This window comes from Xyrauchen texanus, chromosome 46 (assembly GCF_025860055.1).
Source record: "Xyrauchen texanus isolate HMW12.3.18 chromosome 46, RBS_HiC_50CHRs, whole genome shotgun sequence".
Taxonomy (NCBI): Eukaryota; Metazoa; Chordata; class Actinopteri; order Cypriniformes; family Catostomidae; genus Xyrauchen; species Xyrauchen texanus.
The window spans coordinates 23,403,433-23,429,599 of record NC_068321.1 but is presented as its reverse complement, the minus strand read 5'-3'; the positions used below and the strand labels follow the sequence as shown (position 1 = coordinate 23,429,599).

General features: G+C 37.6%; 1 protein-coding gene across 2 annotated transcripts in view; it reads right to left on the bottom strand.

The window, feature by feature from the left end:
• LOC127637972 (AP-3 complex subunit beta-2-like) overlaps nt 1-26,167 on the bottom strand; it is a 49,315-nt gene that overhangs the window by 8,363 nt on the left and 14,785 nt on the right. For both annotated transcript variants that reach the window (XM_052119285.1, XM_052119284.1), the window contains exons 2-19: nt 21,699-21,774; nt 14,617-14,691; nt 14,294-14,389; nt 13,860-14,020; nt 12,945-13,011; nt 12,636-12,818; nt 11,562-11,738; nt 10,294-10,391; nt 9,759-9,813; nt 9,551-9,622; nt 9,321-9,383; nt 7,331-7,463; nt 7,107-7,216; nt 6,833-7,009; nt 5,201-5,387; nt 4,891-5,009; nt 407-521; nt 26-218 (exon numbers count right to left, since the gene is read on the bottom strand). In XM_052119285.1, the coding sequence (XP_051975245.1) occupies nt 26-218; nt 407-521; nt 4,891-5,009; nt 5,201-5,387; nt 6,833-7,009; nt 7,107-7,216; nt 7,331-7,463; nt 9,321-9,383; nt 9,551-9,622; nt 9,759-9,813; nt 10,294-10,391; nt 11,562-11,738; nt 12,636-12,818; nt 12,945-13,011; nt 13,860-14,020; nt 14,294-14,389; nt 14,617-14,691; nt 21,699-21,774 (2,157 nt within the window). The remainder of the gene's footprint in view (nt 1-25; nt 219-406; nt 522-4,890; nt 5,010-5,200; nt 5,388-6,832; nt 7,010-7,106; nt 7,217-7,330; nt 7,464-9,320; nt 9,384-9,550; nt 9,623-9,758; nt 9,814-10,293; nt 10,392-11,561; nt 11,739-12,635; nt 12,819-12,944; nt 13,012-13,859; nt 14,021-14,293; nt 14,390-14,616; nt 14,692-21,698; nt 21,775-26,167) is intronic.

Genomic DNA, 26,167 nt, shown 5'->3' with positions numbered 1-26,167 from the left:
ATACATGTGGATTAAACCGTCAGACCTCTCCGCACTCTCCTCCACTGGTTTCTTAGGTTTGGCCTTTTCAACTCGCTTCTTTTTTTTCTTCTCTTCCTCCTCCTCATCGTCCTCTTCCTCCTCTGACTCAGTCTCTTCTCCACTCGCTTCACTCTCTGACCCGGTACCGCTTTCTTCACTGCCGCTACCACTTTCCGACCCGCTGCCCGAGTTCGAGTCTAAAGATAGAGAGTGATCAAATCATGCAAGAGCACATCTTCAAATACATTTAGAAGGTTCTATTTCGATTAGAAAGGTTTGAAACAGGGCTAGTGACTGAAATATAACACCATTCAAGCAGAATAAAACATCTGCAGCCTTAATGTAATTTTTTCATTAGACATGTTGTCATGATCTCCACGGTTACCACTGTCAGCAGATTCGGTTGGCCCAGATTCTCCCTCTGAATCAGAGTAGAACGGTTTCTCGACTTTCTTTTCTTTTCGATCTTTCCGGCTTGTACATTTGCTCCAATCTGGAATCTGCAAAGTATCACAAAAAATGTCAAACTAGATCTTTAGAATCAGAGAGAGAGAGAGAGAGAGAGAGTTGCATATAATGGCCATGAATGCCTATTTACAAGCAGCAAATATGTTTACACTGATATCTAATACAATTACAGTTCTCAATTTTGTGAGGCCTGCATTTCTCTCTGTTCAGCGTTTGGTCTCAATAGCAGTGTAGGTTGCATTCAGGGCCACTTTCATTGTCATTGTATACCTTGAAAAACATCATTTAAGAATTCTTATAGTCAAAAAAGACCCCCAAAAGACCTCCAGGACTTAATTGTCCAAGAATAATCTGACAGGGATATCCATTAGGCACTATCACTTGCAAGTTCCCCTGCTGAAAAGACCAGATTAGACCAGCATGAATTTCCATGCTTGTCCAGGTTTTTTTCTGGTTAGTTCTGGTTTGGTGGTAAACAAGCATCAATCATCAAAAGTATTGGCAAATCAGCCTGATCTTTGGGGTGAAGCAGGTTGACTTTGAAGTCTTGCTGGTTAAAGCCCAGTGCACACTGTATTATTTTGGTCATGATTTTGCATTTTGAGACAAATTTTCACCATAGCATGAAAATCTGTATTTGATGGCTTAGTGTGACATGCTCATTGGCACCTGATTAAAGGGGTAGTTCACCCCCCAAAAAATTATAAATCTCTCATCATTTACTCATCCTCATGCCATCCCAGATGTGTATGACTTTCCTTCTTCTGGTGAACTCAAGTTTCACTTTCAGAATGTGAAAGTGCAGATTTATAGTAAAAAAGGACTTAAATATTGATCCATTTCTTGCAAAATCCTACCATATCGCTTCTGAAGACATGGATTTAACCACTGGAGTCATTTGGTTTATTTTCATGATGCCTTTATGTGATTTTTGGAGCTTGAAACATCGGGTACCCATTCACTTGCATTGTAAGGATCTACAGAGCTGAGATTTTCTTCTAATTATCTTTGTTTGTGTTCTGCAGAAGAAAGAAAATCATACATATCTGGGATGGCATGAGGGTGAGTAAATGAGGAGAGAATTTGTATTTTTGGGTGAACTATCCCATTAATAATGAATTGCCTTCACAACGACAGTTGACACTAAGCGTGCAATTCACACTAAGCGTGCTTTGTATATATTTTGTATATAAGGATAAAAAATTGGTAGTGCCAGGTAAATAAAAAAAAACTATTTGTTGCTCTCTAGCAAACTCTTTTAGCACAAGAAGGCATTCGGTCTGAGCGGCACCTCATTCTCCGACAAACTTCAAACAGAGGCAGAAATTGTTGTGCAGTATGACCGTTTTATGACATCTGTCTATTGAAGAACCAATAGAAGCACAGTAATCGATGATGTGGGGTCAAGCATCTAAAACAGAACACATGCTGGAGCAATGCAGGTCTTGCCAACAGGGTCAAGATTGGAAATTATCTAGGTAACTAGTGTCTCAACTAGTGTCGGTCCTGCAGGTTGTTTTGGGGATTTTTTTTTTTTGAGGATTCTGGTCTTTAATCGTAGAGCAGGGGACTGAGGAAGGGAAAAGGCTCAACTAGCACAGTACAGACGCGCTATGCTAGGCTGGTGGCAAAAGCTCTTTGGGTCTGACGCTAAGGGTGACTGACAGACTCACGCTGGTTAAAGTGGTGACTCTTTCGAGCAGCCTAATAACCTGGCAGACAGGAAAGAATAAAAAGAAACGAAAGAATGATGCTGTGAGATGGCCAGAAAAAGAGGAAAGAACAGAACAGAACAGAAAAGAAAGAAAAGATTTAAAAAAGTACACACAAGGATTCAGGTTGCACTTGTCAACAGATTAGCACGTACATTTGGACGCATCATTCTAGATCCATATTTCGCCAACAGCTTCAGTCAAAGCAACTGAAAATGTTAGTGTTTTCAGAATGCCTCTAAAGCTTTGTTCAGATTACAGATAAATCTGATTTGTTTTTCATGTCTTTAGGGCTGACTGTCCACACTGTCATTTAGCATATAATCAGATACATTTGTTCAGACAGTGTAGTCAATCTCCAGTGTATCTACATTGGTTGCCATAGTAAGGATTTAAGTGTCAGCACGACACCACGGGACAAAAGAGAGTAGCTGTCATTATGGTCATTCTCGCTGCATATAACATAAGCATTGGAGGTATTACCATATTTACAAACTAATGCATTAATGTTTTAAAACTTGTTCACTTATTCACCATTCAATATCACATGTGAATGAAAATTAGACTTGGTTGTAGACAGCAATACTGCACTTTGTGTATGTTAGTCACCTTGCCTTCCAAATCAAAAAAGAAAATTTTAATCAGATTTTAAAGCATAGACGTGGGTTTGTAAAAATCAAGATTGTATGCGTTTAATTCCGTTCCAACTACAAACAACTAAACGGATACACCAAAAATCAGATTTGTGCTCCCTGTCTGAACAAAGCCAAATATATTTAGGTAATACTGTATTTTACTATGTGTCAATAAAAATATGCATTTGGATGATGTTTTAATGCTTTGCTGAGCAATCTCAGGTTGGTATCACAGAAATGGAAGTGCAACATTGATGGTTTGTATGGTAAGAAATGAGATTTGAAGGTCAGCAGATTTCAGAATGAAACGAGGTTCAACATACACCTCACACAAAAACACACACTTAAGTTTAGGGCGCTCAAGAGATAGAGAGAAGCCACAGCACTCTTGCGGGCACCTCTCTCCAGTCTCCTAAGAGACCGATTCGGCCCTCACTGGTGTCTAAAACATCTTCTTGCTGCATAGTAGTGGGACATGTGGACACAGAGACAGACAGACTGTCAAAAAGGGCTCAGACAGTGGGAAAGGGTGGGGTATAACTGATAACACACAAATCTACTAGATGAGAAATCTGCTGTGTGAATGATGAGAGCTTTATGAAATAACAAACATGAATATGAATGTCCAGACAAAAACCTAAAACAGCAACCAAGACCCTGGCCAATCAGTGTGAGACTTCAGAGCTCATGCATATGCAGATTTCATAATGGAATATTATTTAGGATGGAGTGGCATGTGTAAATGTGGCGTGACTTTCTACTCAATGGCAGTTATAGATCTCTTTTAGTGATTGAAAGGAAAATTCTAGAACCGCCATGAAACCACAATGGGTTTATTGGTTTGTTTTCAGGCCATGTTCACACTAAACCATTTTAGTTTGAAAATTCAGTTTCAGTTTCAGAACGCTATCGCAAGTAAGCAGTTATGTAGGGCGTTTTCAATATTTTCGGTGGAAGAAAACGCTGTTTCGGTGTAGACGAGAGGCTTAAATGTAGCAAAACCGGTAACACGTTCATTTAAGGGTCCACAATAACGCACTAGTTAAGCATGATTAAGACTGTAGTTAATCATTAACCAAATGTATAGTAAGGCTATCTAAGCTATTATTTACAACTTATTAAACATTATTATTTATACTTAACAACTTAATATAAGTTGACATTTAATAAGTTGTAAATTATGCCTTTTTCTTCATTTAGTTATGTATTAATTAATTATTGTGGACCCTTAAAATAAAGTGTTACCGCAAAATGTATGCTTTTTTAAACAAAAACGTATTAGTGTGGACGATGCCCTCAATTTCCTAATGTAATGTTTTCCGAAGTATGAGGTAAAGGAGAGCGCCTTCGAAATGCTCCATTTTTAATGGAGGAACACACCATTCCAGTGTGGATGAGAGGTGTAAAAGTAGCAAAATCAATGTGTTACTACGTGCTATTTTGAAAAGCTTTAGATTTTAAGCAGTTTACTGACACCCTGTCTACGCCGGACACAAGTGGTACAATATATCACATCAAAAGCGAATTGCTGTAAACAGCCCCTGCACTGGTGTAAACATGGTGTGAGAATATTAAGCGGTTTTTATTAGGTTCAAGTCAAGAAAAGCATTGTTATGTTAATTCTTGCAGGAGGACGCTCGCTGTTTTCCACTGAGGGCCCAGCAGATATTAGGCATCAAAAAGAGCTTAATATAATATATTACCCAATATATATGCTGAGAAGGGGCTCTAAAATCTCAAAGCCCTCAAAAACATAACAATCCTTTTTGCATGGCAGAAGCAGCGAAGCAAACAATCGCAATCCTTTAAAACAGGGTTGCAGGATGAGCTACCACCCTGTTGGAATGCAAAGTGAGTGATATATGCATTATGAGGGTGGAGTTACGCTAATGAGCGAGGAGAGTGAGCGATATAAAAGTGACTGAGGATAGCGTGTTTTTTGTCAGCTTTTTGGGGGGCGTTTCATTGAGAGGTCTTGCATGTTGGAGCTCCCTCTGGTGGTCAGGCCCTGCCTCTCTCAGAACTGATCGCCTTGCACACACTGAATCGTTCACCTCCACGTTGCGCACGGATGGGTCAGGCATCGATTCGGGCCAGTCGGGCAGCTCCTGGTATCCGGCGGCTTTAGCGTTCAGCAGATGAGACAGTGACCCCAGCTGGAAATGATCTCTGTCTGCAAAGATGAATCACAAACCAGAACTCCATACTTTTACTGTATATCAACAGCTGTCTATTTATCCAAAGAGTTTAAGGAGAAACATCAGAGAAAAAACTAATACTTAATAAGACATAACCAAGAAATCTTTTGCAATATGAAAGAGCAACCACTCAGCAATAAAATTGGCCTATGGTTTATGGCGGTACCTTTAAATGGAGACTCGAGGACGGGGGCAGGCTTGAGGGCAAGGAAAAGCTTCTTGGCATATTTGTTGAGAGCGCCACTCTTATCGGTGGGCACAATGAGCTGGCGAATAAACCGGGCACGATCTCTGATGTCATAGTTTTGGTCATATTTTGCCAGGTTCAGTACGTACTGTGTTAAGAGTTTACTCTGAAAGACAAAGAGAAATAAGAAGGAAGCTTAATTTTGTGTCATGAGTTTCATGGCTGACATGAAGTGTTTGTCTGTATGTCTAACTGACGTGACATGCAGACAGCGATCGTCTCGCTTGATTAAACGATGACTCATGTTGTGTCTCTCCAGAATTGATGCTGATCGTTTAAAGAAAATTAGATCTAGTCCCACATTTCATCACCATGGACAGATTTTCAACTTCGGTGAATGATCTTAAAGTCTCACTAGGAAACATCGCTTTGTCTCGTGTGCCACCATAATGTCTTTCTGTGGCTGTCTTAACTTGGATGCTTTCATAAAGCACTTGTTATCTTTGGATGTGTTTGACTCTTGTGGCTTTTAATGAGAAAACCTTGGCTTTTACTGTAATTATTTGATTAATGATGCCAACTGTAATTTGCTAATGCCAATTTATCTACCTTTTACTTTCTTTCTTCTCCCCTTTTCTCTCCAATTTGGAATGCCCAATTCCCAATGCACTCCAAGTCCTTGTGGTGGTGTAGTGACTCGCCTCAATCCTGGTGGCGGAGGACGAATCTCAGTTGCCTCCACGTTTGAGACCATCAATCCATGCATGTTATCACGTGGCTTGTTGAGTGGGTTTATGCGGAGACATAGCATATGTGGAGGCTTCACGCTATTCTCCGTAGCATCCACACACAACTCGCCACGTGCACCACCGAGAGCGAACCACATTAGTGACCATGCGGAGGTTACCCCATGTGACTCTACCCTCCCTAGCAACTAGGCTGGTTGCTTAGGAGAACTGGCTAGAGTCACTCAGCACACCCTGGATTCGAATTTGTGACTCCTGGGGTAGTAGTCAGTGTCTTTACCACAGGCCTCCGAAACCGTGTGAATTTGAATGTTTATGGACTGGTCCCATTTACTTTCATTGTAAGTACATTAATGTAACCCTGATTTGTGCTTTAAAATATACATAAATAAAGACGTCGAAATGTTTTTTTGTGGTAATCAAAATTATAACACAAATGTCGATGATTGAGCTTAACTTGTATTGAACCCACAATATTAATTTAATGGTAACAGGGTGGGTTAGTCAAATTGCAGATTCAAAAGTTCCAAGATCAGATTAATTTAACTGGCTGCATGATGCACAATTGAAAACAAGCACAAAAAAGCAAACATTTAAGTTTCAAAGATCTATCTTCAGTGTGTCAAGTGCATCTAGACTTATAGCCTCATGTTTCTTAGAATGTGAAATTAGTTTTATAAAAAATACAAATGATATAGCTAGAGTACTTCCAATGAGAAGTAGGCCAATGAGAATTTTGGTGTTGCACAGTAAAATGCCGCTAAAGTGACGTTTCTTTGTTAAACTGTGTAGATTCTAGCCACTTGTTTCAGAACCATGGACAGCTCACTCTGATTATCAGTAGTTTTTCTGAGTGTTTCTTCACCTGTTTGGAGTTCGTCAGGTACAGTTTGGCAGCCAGGTTGATAATCTGCAATTTGACGATGTCCTCCTCATTGTTGAAGGTTTTGGCCATCTTTCTAAGCACATCCGGGGCAATTTTGGGAACATGTTCACAGTACTCTCCGATCAACCACAGAATGCTCGCTCGGGCCATCGGTACCTGACATACAAGACAAACAATCAGAACCAGAGTGCTCTGAGAGTTAGAACTGGACAAGAGTATGAGTAAGTGTGTGGTCTGGATTAGAACAGGGTACCTGGATGTTGTCGATGAGTTTGGCCATGTGTTTGATGATGTCACTGTGCTGCTCAGGCTGCATCTGCAGAAGTTTCTTGATCACAACCACCGATTCAGCTACAACTAATTCTAAACACACACACACACCAATGCAATATAAGATTGTGTCCTGTGTATAAATCCCCAAACTTTGTAAAGCACACACACACACACACACACACACACACACACACTTGCTCTCACCATCTCTGTTGGAAAGCAGCTGTACAAGACCATTCAGACAGGTGTCTCTGACCTCACCGATGTTTGTGGCACAGCGACCAATGGCCTGAATGCTGGCCGCTACAAAGTCCTTATCCATACTCTTAATATACGTCTAGAACACAAACAGAGAAATATATCCTCATTCAAAATCTTAATACATATCTAGAAGACAAAAAGTGAAGTATATCCAAGTCATACTCCTAAATTATGTCTACAATACAAAGTATCCATTCTATTAACCCTTATATTGTGTTCCATGTATTTTTTTATCACAGCTGACCGATTCGCTTTTTTTTTTTTTTCCTGAAAACTATTTTATTTTCACACAGTTGAAATACAATTCCATGACTTTGTTCACACAGGGCATCTGAAGACACATTTTTTTTTATAGATAATTTTCATAAAATGTTACTAGTTTTATTTAACTTTGTTGCACTTATTCCCAGTCAAAAAAAGACCAGCCATTGGAAATGAATGGATTAGACTACAATATACAGAAATATTAAGCGTTCAGAAGCATCCCAATCCTTTAGATGAACATATATGTGGATGTGTGTTTGCACACATAAAGTCATCGGGCGCACGCACACACAACACACACACGTGTTGAGCGCCCCTTTGTGAATTGTCTTTCCATGTACCCTCTTTGAGGAATATCTCAAGATCTACTTATCATATTATGTTGTGTTTGGTCTCGTTTGAATCTGTATAGTCTGCTGTAAATTATGATATGTCATTGTCTATGTTAAATGCATGTTTCAGGAAGTAATAAGGAAAAATGTGACAAAAAGACACTCCTGTTTATTATATTTATGTGTGTCGGTGGGAATTTCATACTCTGATACTCACCTCTGAGTGAAATATATTTGCTCATTGCATTTTACTAATTGAGTCCTTTCCAACGCTATATCATCTTTTTTATGGTTTTACCAACTCTGAATCTAATTGCTGTGATAACAAATTAGCAAATTATGAGAAAAATTCTAATTTGTCAGCAAATTCAAAAGCATTATTAAGGATTGGCAGGATCAGCTATATGCATTGTTGTCACGTTCCTCTGTTGTCTACCCTGTGTTCTGTGTCTCACTATTCACGTTCATGTCATGTTTCCTTGTCTGCTCCGTGTTTTCCATTTCACCCGTCACCGTTCACGCTCCATGTCACGTTTTCCTTGTTGTCCGCCCCGTGTTTCACTGTCCTTGTCTAAAACTACATTTCCCACAATTCTCGGCCTCCCTCACTGCCTGCACTCATCATGGTTCTCACCTGTGTCTAATCCAGTCATCACTCCCTGTGTATTTAAGCCCTGCTTTTTGTTCACTCCCGGTCGATTGTTGAATGTTCATGTCTGGTTTCCTGTGGTGCATTTGCCCTTGTTTCTTGCCCTTCATGTTCATTCTTCCCGCTGTGTGTTCGTTGGTATTTAGTTAAGTTTTTCCCATCGTGGACTGTTCTTTTGTTCTTGTATTTGTTTGTTTTGCTAGTTTGTTAAATAAAACCTGCTTTTGGATCCGCAACCCCTGTCTGCCTTCTCCTGCTTCCCGCATTCGTTACAATTGTAAAGTTCAGATTCTAAGATTTAAAATGACACCTATATTGTTTAGATCAAGCAAGTGGTTATTAATTCATTACATAATTATTATAATTTTTTCCCACAGGAAGTGCCTCCCACTGGTCCGGTATGAGCTCAGTTAAATTAATCCATGGAACAATATATATATTTTTTATATTTAAAAAAAAAAGAAGTATAAAACCTGTCATAATTACAAAAAAATAAGTTAACAAAAATATCTAATGCAATATCTTGGAATAATATATGCAGTATGTGAGATTTATTAACAATCATAATGGGCTGGTCATTTCTGACCGAAAGCGCAAAAGGTGTTAGCACAAACAAGCACAACACAAGGGTAATACATATCTAATGGCAAGTAAACACACCACAAGAAAAACGCATGTAAAATGGTACCTGAAATTCTCTCAGGATGGTGGAGATGTTCGTCTCATTAGCCAAATTAGTCAAAACTTCCAGCTATGTTCATAAAATAGAACAAATCAACAATCCAACTTTAAAAATCAACCAAGTTTACTTTCAAGTAATAGTATAAGATTACAAAAGGTACACACAGAGTTTCACAAAAAAAGATAAAAATAAATAAATAATTTGGTTTGAAAGCCAAATGCGACTTGATGGTTCACCTTCAGTATTTTGATCTGTGTGGGGTCTGTGGAACGGATATAAAAACTCTTCAGATACGGCTCAAACATTCCCTAAAAGAGCAGAACACAGCCTACTCAAACACCACAGCTGTATGTTTACGGTACTGTATCTCCCAAGGACAAATTGAAATGTTAGAATTATGACATAATCTATTATGAAATGTATTCGACAATATGAATCACTCACTCGTCTCTTGATGCTCATCGTGGCAACATTTTGAAGCACGACATACTGCACTTCACTACAGAGACACAGAACACACGCCAAAGTCACAGACATTTGAAAATAGTAAAAATGCATCACAGTCCATTTGTGAGATCCAGTGTGTATGCTCTAGGAAACAATGTTTATGGCTGAAAATAGGTAAATATTTTATAAGGTAATTTTCTTAATGTGGGTGTGGAAAGAGGCTAAATGAAATGAAGGATCTGATTAATGAAAGATGTTTACAATCTGAGCTTCTAATGCAGCTAATGCCAAAATCTCCCGGAAATCAGCAGATTCATCATCTAATGCCTTTTGATGTCATCACCCAATGCACAGCTTAAGGCCACCAAATAGAAGACTTCAAGATGTGTCACAGGTTTGGAGTAACTCGAAGGAAAACCATCATCAATGACATAAAGCTTTACTAAGCACAGCCATGTTTGTTTCAGAGATTGTGTTAATGTGTTCTACTTGTGTGTATTTACTTTGAATCAGTAAGTGATTAATTACTAACCTGTGGCTGCGCATTAACCTGACCAAAGCCTTAGCAATAACGCCCACCTCTGCCTTAGGAGCCAAATGAAAGTAAAGCTGAGCTACTGCCATCACCACCTACAGAAACAGAAAACAATGACATTTTTTTTGTAAACAGAAATAAAAATAACAGAAAGTAGAAAAACTGAAATAAAAACAAAATGAAAGAAATAAAAAATAACCTAATAATTGGAAAAGCTGAAACTAAAAAAAAATATGTATGGCTCCAAAACTAAACAAAACAAATACTGAATATCCACTTTATATTAGGAGTCTTTACCTACTATGTACTTGAGCATTTGATACAATGTACTTATTATGTACATTTGTGTTGTTGCATTGCACTTACATTTAACACATCTGAAGTTACACTGTAATCCATACCCCTAACTTAAACCATTAACCTACCCATACCTCAACCTCAGTAGCAGCAAATGTGAATCTTGTGAGAATTTTGCAGAACAACATGCAGTTCCACAATAAATACATTGTATTGTACACTCACTGAGCACTTTATTATACACCTGTGCACCTACTTATTCATGCAATTATCTAATCAGCCAATCGTGTGGCAGCATTGCAATGCATAAAATCATGCAGATATGGGTCAAGAGCTTCAGTTGATGTTCACATCAACCATCAGAATGGGGGGACAAATGTGATCTCAGTGATTTCGACCGTGGCATGATTGTAGGTGCCAGACAGGCTGGTTTGAGTATTTCTGTAACTGCTGGGATTTTCACATACAACAGTCTCTAGAGTTTACTCAGAATGGTGCCAAAAAAATCCAGTGAGCAGCAGTTCTGTGGATGGAAACACCTTGATGATTAGAGGTCATCAGAGAATGGCCAGACTGGTTTGAGCTGACAGAAAGGCTTCGGTAACTCAGATAACCACTCTGTACAATTGTAGTGAGCAGAATAGCGTCTCAGAATGCACAACATGTCGAACCATGAGACAGATGGGCTACAACAGCAGAAGACCACATCGGCATTTAGTGTTCCTAATAAAGTGCTCAGTGAGTGTATGTATTTTATGTTAGTATATAGTAGTTAAAGACACCTGAAATAAAGTGGGACCGAAATTAATTATAATTTTTTTCCATATTTTATTATGTGAAAAATTAGCTATAAATATAAATAAGTGTCTGATAAGAATAATACTAATTATATGAATAATAACTACATAATTTATATAAATACAAATAATCATCATTGTAGCAGTAGATTGTGTGTGTGTGTGACTTACAGCAGCATTGCGACTCTGCAGCAGTGGTTTGGTATTTCTCAGCAGGAGTCTGTGATCAGGGTCCATCACATACGGCTTCCTCTTAGCTAAAACAGATGCCTCAACCTTCTTATCTTCATCCTCCTCATCATCAGATGCATAGAACGACTTCTCACCACTCTCCTCTAACAGAGACTCCTACATGCACACACACAAACACACACACACACACACACACACACACACACACACACACACACACACACACACACACACACACACACACACGTGTTACTAGCGTAAACAAAAACTCAAAAGAAAACTAAACATTTTTGTAAACTAAATAAAAAAATACAATAAAAACGGGCACACATTATCTTTTGTTTCAGTTTTTCATATACAGAATATGGTATTATACAATTTGAAACCTCTTTCGATAAACATTAATTATTATTATTTTGTTTTATTCTCCCCTATTTGGAATGCCCAATTCCCAATATGCTCTAATTCCTTATGGTGGTGTAGGGAGAATCTCAGTTGCCTCCACGCTTGGCACCATCAATCCGCGCATCTTATCATGTGGCTTGTTGATCGCGTTCCTGCGGAGACATAGCACGTGTGGAGGCTCACGCTATCACCACGCACCCCACCGAGAGCGAACCACATTATAGTGACCACGAGGAGGATACCCCATGTGACTCTACCCTCCCTAGCAACTGGGCCAATTTGGTTGCTTAGGAGACCTGGCTGGAGTCATTTAGCAGGCCCTGGGATTTGAACACGTGAACTCCAGGGGTGGCAGTCAGCGTCTTTACTCGCTGAGCTACCCAGGCCCCCAACATTAATTATTTTTAGAAATCAGTATGAACAGAATAAACAGTTGTCATATCAGGTGAATGTGTTTACTGCTATAACTAGCACAATATATACAATTAATGCCAAGAAACATTTCTGAATAAATAAGCCCTTCATGCTAATACTAAAACTAAATCTAAATGTACTTGTACAAAACTGGAACTAGAAAAATCAGAGAGTGAAAAGTATCAAAAACTAGACTAAACTGAATGGTGAGATAAACAGATGGGTGATACTCACGTTAATGTTGGGGTTGAGAAACTGTGTTCTGGCGTAGCGTGTTAGCATGTTAATGATGACCACCTGTCCCCATTCCTCCACATCGATCAGCAGGTTACACAACTTACGATAGTTCTTATGGATCAGATCAATGCGGTCCGGACATACCTCCTCAAACGCCATCACCACACTGCCTGCTACCAGCTACAACACACACACACACACACACACACACACACACACACACACACACACACACACACACACACGCTACATGTAACAGCACTTGATTTATATCTAATAACATAGAGAAACAATTTGATAACTTACCGTGGTTTTATCCGCCAATAGCTTCTCTATAACTTCGATTAACTGATCTTTTTGTTCTGGGTCCAGACTGTATACAGAGAGAGAGAAAAGTGTTGAAGAGGCTACTTTGAAACTTGAATATTAGGAGTACCTTACCAAACAACAAGATTTCATATAAAGCTTTTCCAAACAGTAGTTAAACTACAATCAAACTATGCTTTTGAAAAAGTAGTTAATAGTTATACTACAGGTTACTTACAAAAAGTAGCGGTAAGACATTACAATAATGTTCCATTTGTTAACATTAGTAAACAGTAAATGAATCAGTGAATCAGTTTTTGATAAGCACCTCAGCTCACCTGTTTACAAAACAATGTGACTTTAAAAAACAACGATGTAAGTTTTCGTTACTCTACTCTAGGAAAATAGCTTATCACAAAAGCTACACTGTTTCTGTTTGCATGTAAAATTTTAAATTAGTTTTACTTTTAGCTAGTTCAAGAAGGCCTATTTACAAATTAGTTTGCATAAAAACTGATTACGAAACGTTTTTATTCTGCTAAGGTTTTCATTTGGTGATATTGCATTACATTGCATTATATATGTCATGTTGCACTGCGTGTCTGCTCATGCTGAGCCTTGTTGAACTGACCGTGAGAAAAAGAGCAGCACCTTTATTACAAAAAACAGTACAGGCTAATTAAGTCTGTGAAATCATAAAATAAAATTGTACAAGTTCAGGTAGAATCCTATCAGTATCCCATATATTCCAAAGCGTAATAGTACTATAAGCGCAGGCTTTGTTTATTTAAGGTGCTTTAGTTCTTTCAGGAAAAAAAGTTTGGCTTTGTCTATTTTATAAATGTGTCTAAAAAAATGATAAATCTGCAACCCTGTTTGAGCTGAGATAGATTACTTGTTATTTCTAGGCAGTACCTGTGGAGTTTGGGAATGGCATGAGCTGCGGTCTTGCGGACGTATGGAGACATGTCAGACGCTGCTTCTTTGATAGCTAACATCATGATGGGTACAATAATGGTCACTCTGATGCTGGAAAGAACACGCAGGGCACTCGCACGGATCAACTGGTTTGGATCCTGGTTCAGAGGTCACAATGGTGGGGAGAAGGAGAGAAAAACTGGATTCATTTGGACATTCAGTCACATTTGTACTAGATAAACTAAAGCTTTTGAGAATTAAAGGATGTGACACCCATTTCTCTCATATGAGCACTAGAGGGCAGATTCAAGCATTTTCCCCCAACACAGCAACACAGTAATATCTACCTATCAAACTGCAGTATGTAACTAGAGGACTTGTGCATCAAAAGTTATAGTGCAATTAAAATATTATGCTGTGTGTATTAGGACCTTCAATCCTCTTTGGAAAGTTGAGATGGACAACAAAGCAAGATCCTGCTGTTCTTCAGCGTACCGCACAAGATAAACATACACCAACTTCTTCACCTGAGAGAGAACATACACCTTTTTATCAGAGAACACACACAAATCCAATACACCAACCCCATAGTGGAGTGAATATAGCACTAATGATTTTCTGTGACTCATGATTAATGAGCTACACAGCCATTTCAAATTCTTACAAGATTAAAGTTTAATAATGCCCAGAAAAGATGACTTCCTGTGACTCTGAGCTGCTTCCTGTCTCAGTGATCATCCTGTTTAACACTCACCTCGATGTTCTTAGAGACAACGTTCTTCACCACCGCAGGGAAGAGATCGGATGCGTTTTTTCCTCTGGCAATCATCTGTGCAAACACACATGAACACAGGGCATCTTTATTCCAAAGGCCTGATAATTCCCTCTAAATATATATATATATATATATATATATATATATATATATATATATATATATATATATATATACACACACACTGTATATATATTACTTTTCCAAAAATTGTGTTCAGTTAAAATGTGTTAAATTCTTCTTTAATGGAAGAAAAACAAAATAATATGCACCAAAATGTTTCATGGACTTTAGTACCATCAAAAAATGGCGTGTTATTTCATATTTCATTGTTGAGCTTCGGCCATACAAAGACTGCAAATAACTTTTGTTAAAAGTCCCATCATAGGTAAACCATGGTACTGAATGATTAGCATGTTTAAATTCCTTAGCATTTAGACCTAGAAGGAATCTAAGGTACTTCAAAAGGATACCATAGTATTCTTGGTGCATGTCCAAAATATCATGGTATGATCATATTACCATGTTTATAAAACAAGGGTAAAGTCATCTTACTGTTTGATTAGAGCTGGGTATTGATACAGTTTTTGATTCGATCCGTTTCGATTCATATGGATATATTTCAGTTATAATATCCTCTTTGCTGATATATGAAATAAATTAATCTTGTAAAAAATAAAGCTAATCCTGTTAATTATACAGGGGCCCTCTAACAATGTACATTAAGAAAATATACATTTGACTAATTATAAAGTATTTAATTAGTTTTTTATCATTTTGGCCACATTTTGGCCTTTAAAATTTTAACAAATCCATGTAATCAATCAATAAATAATACATTGTATTTCATATATAATTTTTTGTAACATGTTTATCATTTAATTAGATAATTTGTACTATTTTCAAATATTTACACTGATTTGTTGATCACGTGCTAAAAGCGGTACTGTCTCTTTAAGAAAACCATTTAATGAGCGCATGGTAACAAGAGACTCGAATGGCTTTATCTCATCTGTGCTATGCCTGATTAGAATTTAAAAAATATATATATATATAGTTCTTTTGATCAACAAATGACTGTAGAGAACAGAATGTGTATTAAAAATCATTATTTAATTATTCAATGAAAAATCAGTTATGTGGATCTCGTCTTTGGACTCTAGTGGACATTACATGGAACTACTTTTACTCTTAACACGCAGTGAAAGGATCTCGCTGTGGAATAGTCCACCACTATACTTCACAATTTCTGCTGAGTGAAATATAAACATGTACCAGCCATTTGCCAAATATATATACTGTATATATTTTTAGCCACATAGCATGAAATTTGGTTGCAAATGCAAGTGATTTCCTCTTACAGTAGAGGGTTGCGCATAGAGTAAAAGTTTGATCTTGGGACTTAAGAATCGATATTGAGATTTTTTAAATGAACATCACGATGCATAAGAAAATCAGTATTTTTATTCACCCCTAGTTCCAATACTTTTTAGTGAAGTTAACATGTGGCAGCCAAAATTCAAACTCCACCTTTCAAAAATTCAAATGTAAACAAACCCAAACAAAGCTTTTAATGCACTTTAAGCATTTTTTTTTGTCTCTCTGTATCCTTTCTCAATTTTTTCTCTCTCTAAACATACTAGCAACTAGCCAGAATCCCCTAGCAACCAACATGCTTTCAATACCTAGCAATATGCTAGCAATGTAAAATATAAATGTCTATAGATGATGTAATATAAACATTTTCATCAGCAACATTTTGCTGATCTGTTTTGCCCTGTGGCACCCTATCTGCCCAAAACAGAATCCAAGATTAAAATGACTGTGTCCCAAATCATAGTACTGTATGTTGTAATGTTTCCCAGATGGTCTACAATTTCCAGTAGATTTTTCGAAGTGTGGATCCATGAACACTTTTTCAGCTAATATTGGTCACAATCCCTTGATCGATGGAAGAGAAGTTTGATTGTTGGTTTCAGAACTGCAATTGTCAAACCTAAAAAATCTACAAACATGGTGTGAGACCAACGGCGCTTCATGAGTTCTTATGGTGCATTAATGAGACCGTTAGTTGGAATTAAAGTAATTACGAGATTCTAACTTATAAAATGCATTCACGTCTTCTAATTCGGAGCTCGTTATAAGTTGTAAACTCTGAATTCTTCGAAAGCTCAGACTTGACAGTCATGTGAAAAGAGCCAATATGACAGCTGCCTCAACACATTTTACATTTTGCAACAACATATCAAGGTGAATTAATGTATTGATGTAGAGCTAATGTTTAATAACAAAGCCATTTTGGCGTTATGCACGTTGTAATAGAAACAAACAACTTCTGAGTCCCCAAGAAGTGAACGGCTCTAAGTAGAACCTCCAAGTTATTACAGTACAGTCCCATAATTACAGTAATTCCGACATGACATGAACGCAGCATTAATCTCGTGACTCTGCACAGTAGAGCAATGATTGATTTTCAATAAATACTTGATTAGATATTATTTTGTTTCTCACCAAACCTTATCATATGTCTTCAGAACAAGGCATGATTCACATTGAATAATTTATTAGACTTCTGAATTTTACTTTTGCATCCTTTTTTTATTTTTGTTTTTTATCCCCTTTTCTCCCAATTTGGAATGCCCTATTCCCACTACTTAGTAGGTCCTCACCTCAATCTGGGTGGCAGAGGACAAGTCTCAGTTGCCTCCACTTCTGAGACCATCAATCCGCACATCTTATCACGTGGCTTGTTGTGCATGACACCACAGACACCGCAAGTGGAGGCCCATGCTACTCTCTGCAACCCATGCAAAACTTACCACCCGCCACATTGAGAGCGAGAACCACTCTTTGCGACCACAAAGAGGTTACCCCAGAGGTTACCCAGCCTAGCAACTGGGCCAATTTGGTTGCTTAGGAGACATGACTGGAGTCACTCAGCACACCGTGGATTCAAACTCACGACTCCAGGGGTGGTAGTCAGTGTCAATACTCGCTGAGCTACCCAGGCCAACGTTTGCATCCTTTTGAAAGCTTGAAGAGGTGGTCACCATCCACCGCCATTGTATGACATCACTGAGCAGAATTTGTTTTCATAATTTCTCCCTTTCTGTACCGAAGAAGACAGTCACACTGGTTTAGAACAAAACAACTGTGAGTAAATAATGAATGAATATTCATTTTTGGGTGAACTATCCCTTTAAATACCAAGCAAGTTTAATGGTTGAATGGTTTTAAAAGAAACTACTTCATTCTCGCTGCTGGGCGAAGATGCTGATCAGCTCATTAAACTGTGAATGATCAGCTGCTCCATTTACATCATCATCTTAACTGCCTGCTTTTATGTTCATCAACTGTATTTGTATTGCTTATTGTGGATGCATTTGTGCATTTTTAACAGCTTTCTTTTTTAACTGTCAACACAACATAGATTAAAAATGGAATAATCACAAAAAGGAAATTAAGCAAATTTACACAATTGCCTTTTTGCTATTTATTGTATCATTGAAATAGGTCAGATTATTCACATTACTACATGCATCATATAAAAACATCAGCGGCTTTCCAAACGAAAGTCCCATGACCCTGGCAGATATTTAACGAGGAATAATGAATAAATGATAATAAAAATGAAATGAGAATCGTGTTTGTCATGATGACGGTAACAGAATGACAGGTCGTGTATAGTTACAGGATGCACGTAACTATGCGTCCAAAGGGTCTTTAGTTATAAGGTGCGATTTTATGACATGATAGTATTTCGCAAAACTTGCTACGCACTCACAAAATGAGTACGTGTTTTTAGGGCATAATAAAAGTAGGCATATTGGGACGTAGTACTGCTCTTTCAGCAGTTTGGGTTTGGATCTGAAGGAAAAATCTCCCTGCTGTTGGTTCCACCTGCTCCTCGTGTGAATGGAAACAGTATCAGGTGGCTGTTTGTGGGTTCTGAGCTCTGGGTGATAAATATTTCAGCTCTGATCTGATCCTCCACAATACAGAGACACTAATCCCACTCATGAATATTAAACACATCACATTCCTGTCCTATTTCCAAACTGCTCTCTAAAATCGCTCCCCTCGCTGTAAAAACAGGACGCATGCAAAGGCTATACACCAACGAACGCCAAGACTTCAGTCATAAAACAAACAGTGACAGTGACATTTACTGCCCTGTGAACTCAGAGAAACCAGTTTAATTGAATTACTGCCATCTGCCTGTTTATCAAGTCTGATAATTACAAATCTCTTTAGTAAATAATCATTAGTGGTGTGCTCTAAGGCAAGAATCACTGTTACTATTGTTCTTACATAGTGTTAGCGGTTTGTTCAAATCTTTAACCATAAGTATTACATTTTGGTGAACAAATCGTCTCGCACATTTGTGCCACAGACGTGAATGATACCTCAAATCATGCGGTTTGTTGAGGAGAGATACTAAGCTCAAACTTGACTAAGCGAACACAATTGGGTGTTTCTTCAACTTCAGGTTGATTTTTAATTAAACAAACACAATTTAACTTGAATCTTTTTGTTATAAAAACTCTCATTATAACAAAATGTGTAAAACTTTAACCATGCTTCCTTCAATTATTTTTGTTCAAAAGCCTTTTTTGTACAGATTTGACAGTTTGTTGTTTTTTTTAGCTTTGTTCCAGACCCAGACTTTCAATAATAAATGATGCACCGATATGACGGTCATATCCGTATATGGCGTTTGTATGCATTAACATGAGAACGAAAGAGAATAAAAATGCAATATTATATGTTCTTAAGAGTGCCAATTCTTCTACATATTGTGGCTATTATGATTTCTGGAGAGTTTTCACAAAGTGTGTTACAAATTAATTATAAGCAAGCCATCGGTTTTTCATATTGCCGTTTTCATGCTTACTACCGATATGCTGATAGTTTTAATTTGGTCAATAATTGGCTGATAAATATAGGCAGCCAATACATCAGTGCATCGCTAATAATAAACTAGAAGAAGTCAAATTTGACATAAATCTCCTCTGATGCATGTACAAAAAATGTTGGACATTTTGTTAAAAAGTTTGAAAGAAATTGTGAGATAGTGAAAAATGTTTTGGCTAATCTTTACTTTCTAGTCCAGAGTGCTAAAAGTGCCTGTAGATTTTAACCGAGCCAAATGTAGAACCAGAATATCATAGAAATTTTGGGTGGGCTCTTTTGACTTGGGCTAGTAAGCAACCTCCAAGAAACATCTTGGCAACCACCCACAACTCGCTAGCATCGTAGTGGCAAGAATTGCATGGGCAGGGTTGGGAATGTTACTTTTAAAACATATTCCGCTACAGAATACACGCTATAAAATGTCATTTGTATTTTTTTGTCATTTTTACAGGAGAACCGTATTTAAAGTTTTTTTTGCAATTCATCTTTGCCCTTATTTCAAACGTCTTACTAGAGAAAAAAGTTTTGTTCTAATGTGAGTTTTCTTCACAGAATATGAAGAAATATAAATTATATTTTCATCATTATAAATTATAACAGATGCAAGTAAAGGCAAGAAACAGCATTTTAGCTTAGCATAAAGCTAAATGTTCACATGAGAATTTACACACATTTAACTATTTGCTTCTCCAAACTTAATAATCCCACAGAGTGAACACAACGGCATGGAGATGGATGGCTGGAGAGTGCCCACTTGCTACAACAAACTACAATAAAAGGCAAAGTAATCTCGTCAGTAATCAAAATACTTTTTGAATGTAACTGTATTCTGATTGCCAATGATTTCAATTGTAACTGTAGTGGAACACAGTTACTATTATTTCGTATTTTAATTACATAATCCCGTTACATGCATTCCGGAATACATTATCCCTAATAGTGATGTCGAAAGTACCAGTACTTCAGTACCAGTTCGATACTAAAATAAAAAAAATAAAAAATGAAAGGTAACAGTGTTTCTGCAATACCAGTACTGCTGTTAAAAAAAGGTTTTGCAACAAAAATAAAATTACATGTTGAAGTTTCTTTAAAAGTTAAAAAAATTAATTGAATTTCCGAATAATAATAATAATAAAAAGGAAAACATGATTTGGGAAACAATAAAAACATATTTCAGTAGGGCGCTACTTAAAAACATTTAAGCAATACATCCTTGATTGAGAAACACTAAAAAGACATGCATTTTATTTTACTTTATGACACAGAAATGTAAATGTAACAAGGTGGAGGGCGGGGCCAGGTCATGATTTTACACACCCGGTCCCTTATCAGGCTAATTAAGCCTCCGAGAGGGATAAAGGCCGACTGCGGATGGTGGTGCGGGAGAGAGAGAATGTTTACGGGCAGCTGACCATCATGTGTTTATGTTTGTGTCTTTTGGTTTTGGTTTTACATAAAAATATTATTTATATTGTCAAGCCGGTTCTCGCCACCTCCTTTCCATTAATCCCTTTACAGTAACTTTTTAAATAGGCTAAATGGATGTGTTCAATAGTACATCATCATATTTTTGCTGTGGTATCAAAGCTAGTATCGAGAACTGTGAAATTTCACCAGTCGGAACCACTATATTATTGCACTGGCAATATCCTAAAGCTCCTTAGCAACAGCATAGCTACACACTTGTTTTCTGACTAAGTTTTCTGTGTGTGCTTGGGGTTAATTTGTAAGCAGTTTGATTTAGTGATGTCTGACCACTGCGGTTTTGTGATTCGGTTCTCTGCTTGTGTTCCATCATTACAGCTATAAAACTAAACGTGATATCTCTTAAGAGCTGCAGGGACATTAATATACAACTGGTCTATGAGAACCGAGCTCAGATTCCCAGCCCAGCTGTGCATCAAACATGATGTTCACTCAATTAACTACAAATCAAACCAGACATCTAGCTGGACCGCAAAAGCAGGCGCCCAACAGAGATTCTGCTGAACCCTGATGCCAATGGTTTAGTGCACATATATACTCTTCCTCCAAAACAAATCTCTCCTAAAGACGGGTTCACACTGTATGCAAACAGTATGCATTATTTCAACAGTGGAATTAGTAGGAGTAGTCCAAACGTAGGAGAAAAAGACAGTAAAACTCACTGCTACTATCCGTTTCATGGCCTCCAGCTTCAGCGAGTCTTTGTTACTGTCCAGCATCTCCTTCAGGTCATCATGTCTGAGGAAAAAGTAAGAAAAACAGAACTTTCATCAATCGTTCCTGCTCTCAATTTTATTTATTTGAAATCTAAGAAAGGTGTCCTTTCTAGGACAGACTGATAGAGGAACTCAAGCACTGGAGAGAATTATTCATAGAGACTCATCTGGACTCTTGAAGAGCCCTGCAGATTAGAGGTCTGTAAGGCCTTAAAATGAAACCCGAACCCGACCTTTACCCCAGACTGTGTGGCCCGATCCTTCCCGGCCTGAACGATACCGTCAGATTTTAAGCCCGAACCCGACCCAAACCTAAAATTGCTTACTATCTAATTTCTTCTCCTAGCAAGTACTATTGCAATAGGCTGTATTTTATGGAAGTATATAGACAACATTCGTAATGGTACTGAAAGAGTAAACAAACACAGTTTTAACAAGGTATGGCAGCAACTTAGTACACTAGAGCAGAAGGGGGAAAAAGCATCGCTTTACCGTTTATTTGCTGAAGCTTCACCTGGTGCAGAACAATCTGGAATAATATGAAACACTGCAACAGTCTAAGCAGCATGAACTTGTTCAGAATGTTGAATCTTTGTGACAACTGTGCTGAAAACAATCTAGACCCAGCGCAAAGAATAAAACACATTCGGTGTGAACGGCTCCTAACTCATCCGTTCAAACATGTCTGTGAGTGAGTGCGCATGTGCGAAACAAGTTCGGTAAGCCTGATTATTTTTTCAAGAATTACAAACTACTTTGATTACAAAACTGACTCTTTTCTTTCTTAAATAGTCTCATGTTTTTCCTGAGAAAAGACCCCAGTAATCTCTAGAGTATTAGGAAAGAGAGTTAAAGCCATAACCCCACTGTCCGACTCTCTGAACTCTCCCTATTGATCATACAGGCTGGGCTCAAATAAAGAGTTTGACATCTGTTCAAACACATACAGTGGTAAGAAAAAGTATTTGAACCCTTTGGAATTACCTGCATTCATGTATAATATTAATGAATATTAATGAACCAAACAGAGCGCATGTTACACCACTCAAGTATCAAATTCAAGGCTCTGATACTGGCATACAGAAGTCACTGGGTCTGCTCCAGCATTAGGGGTGTGCGATATTGACAAAAAAAAATTATATCTCAATATTTTCTGGGATTTTGCCAGATTGAAGGAAATGAGGTCTTTATTATTTAAAACTGAAGCATTCAAGTAAGAACAATACAAAACACTGCTCTGCTGTAAGGTGAACTGTGCAGCATACAAGCAAGAAGCAAAAATATGACATTGTAATAAAAGTCACCAAATGCAAACGTCTTTCAAACACAGTACAAGAAAAAAATAAATTATTGCATTTGTAAACAAATTACACCCTTATGTAAAATGTTGCATAAAGTTAAAGATGCAAAAAAAAAAAAAAAAAAAGCCCAGGCAGTGTGTATCTTGGGTCTAAAGTCTTCAAAAGTTGTTTAAAACCATCTCTCTCAACCGCTTGAATTGGCACCTTTTGCAATGTAATTGGTGACAGCGTTTGTTTCTTCACTAATTTTTAACTTCTGTCATACATACCGCAATCTAATGTGCAAAATCACGATCTGAATGTGCATGTGCAGTAGTACATACTAATTAATACAGCACGCAGTGAATTCGTGGACATTTTGATTGGTTTTTGAAAATGAGTGACATGTAATGTGATTTTGCATATCGTTAAAACAACAATTGCGATATATATTGCTGTAGAGCAGAGGAGGGTGGGGTCAGGCTGGAACAACGCACGTCCGGTCCCCAATCAGCCTGATGGGGGCGTGCAATGATAAAGGTGGCCGGTGACAACAGTTCGAGAGAGAGAGAGAATTACAGGCAGCTGCCCCATGTGTGTTTGTGTGTGTGTCTTTTTATTTAATTAAATGTTATTTATATTGTCAAGCTAGTTCTAAGCCAGAAGCTAATTGGCTAATTGCCTAAAGGATTGACATAATTTTCTGGAAGTTTCCAGAATATAGACAATTAAAAACAATCTGTCTGTAAACAATTGTAGGAAAAATGACTTATGTCATCCACAAAGTAGATTGCCAAAACTATAGTTTGCTAATATTACATTTATGAAGTTATTTTAATGACTTCAACCTAAGTGTATGTAAACTTCTGATTTCAACTGTGTGTATATATATATATATATGACCTACTTGTTAAAACACTACACGTTGTTCTGCTGCTGTATATGTGGTGTGTCTGCAGACTCCATTCACCCATTGCACACGATAACTACATAAGTAGTTAATCCGGCAGTCCGTGACTTGGTTGTAAATGTGTTCCATTAGGAGAAACACTATAGACTCCTATACAAGACCACTGTATTTATGTCAGTTGTTGGGCTCATTGTAATTACCATAACCAACAGCTTTCTCTTGAAACTCGTCAGTCAATCATTGTTTTGAGGAATGAAGGCTATACAATGCTTGAAATTGCCAGAAAACTGAAGATTTCATACAAAAGGTATACACTAGAGTCTTCAAAGACAAAGGACAACTGTCTCTAACAAGGACAGAAAGAGATGTGGAAGACCAGTTGTACAACTAAACAAACATTGCAAAGAAAAAGACACTTTTGAAACAGAAAAACAAAAAGAAAAGGTTAGAGATTGGCTTTTGTAGGATCAGCTAAACTGTAAAGTGCGTGAGAAGTGCCCGACAAGACAGCCACATCTATGGCAAGTGCTACAGGAAGTGTGGGGTGAAAGGTCACCTGAGTAACTGGACAAACTGACAGCTAGAATGACAAGGATCTGTAAAGCTATCATTGCTGCACGTGGAGGATTTTTGGATAAGAACGCTTTGAAATAGTTTAAGAAGTTCTGAAAAAAATATTCAAATTGTAATAGTAATTTTTCACGTTATTAATGTCCTGACTATACATTGCGATCAGTAGAATGCCACTTTGGTGAATAAAAGTACCAATTTCTTTCCATAAGAACAAAATCTATACATTATTCCAAACAAGTGTATATTGTAACAAAACCAATAATAATACATTTGCCATTTCCTTGTTTACAGTTATAAAACTTTGTGGAATGATTTCAATGTGTATCAGTACGTTTTGAAAATGTCCAGCACATTTTAACAATACCACGATAATACTGATAACCATGATAATTTTGGGCACTATAATCGTGATATGAAATTTTCATACTGCTTCATCTCTAGTCAGGAGTTGGTAAACCTGCCATTCAATTAATGAAACAAGATTGGAGGTGTGGGCTAGAGCTACTTTGACTTATAAAAAGCACTCAAACATTTTGAGTTTGCTATTCACAAGAAGCATTTGGTGACATGGACCATGCCTCGCAAAAAAGAGATCTGTGAGCAAGAACTGTTGCTCTGCACTTAGCAGGAAAGGGTTACAAAGTTATCTCGAAGAGCTTAGATATTCATCTGTCCACAGTTAGAAAAACAGTGTATAAATGGAGATGATTTAATACTGTGGCTACTGTCCCTAGAAGTGGCTGTCAAGCCAAGATGAAAGGGCACACCGCAGAAAGCTCAATGAGGTAAAAGAAGAACCCTACCTAGAGTGGTGGTGGCGTAGTGGCTAAAGCACAGGACTGTTAATCAGAAGGTTGTTGGTTCGAACCCTACTGCCACCACCATTGTGCCCTTGAGTAAGGCACTTAACTCCAGGTTTTTCGGGGGGATTGTCCCTGAAATAATTGCACTGTAAGTCTCCTTGGATAAAAGTGTCTGCCAAATGCATAAATGTAAAAAATTTAATAAGTCTATACGAAAAACATTAAACAGGCATGGTGTCCTAACATGCCACATAAGAATATGGCTGAGCTGAAGCAGAGCTGAAGAAGAAAGGTCTAAAATTCCTTCTAAATGTTGTGCAGGTCTAATCCGCATCTACTGGAAACGCTTAGTTTAGGTTATTGCTGCAGTTATAAACCAGTTATTAAATACAAGAGTTCACTTACTTTTACTTGCCACTGTACTGTATACTTGTACACACAAAAATACTAACAGATCACAAATGAATGAAAAAAAATATAGTATTAAATCCCAGACCAGTCCATAGTCTGTACATACTGTATATTCCTATATAACAACAAAACAGCTTTGAGTTTGAATTTGTTTTTCATAAAGCCTGCTTCTACGCTGATGGTTACAATTATAAATTATAATATTCAAAAACACAGAAGTAGATGTTCCCAAATCAGATAACAATATCCTTAATTTGTGTTAATCTTTTTCATTACTGGATTTAAAGACTGCATGCAATCAAACTTGGAGTTTTGTGGCCTTAAGTCCATGTCTTTTATCTTTGATGTCATCTATGTGCTATTGTACTATAGTAAGTTGACTAAAGAATCTTGAAGCAGGTGTTTGCATACAGACCAAAAATATTGCTGACTCATCCT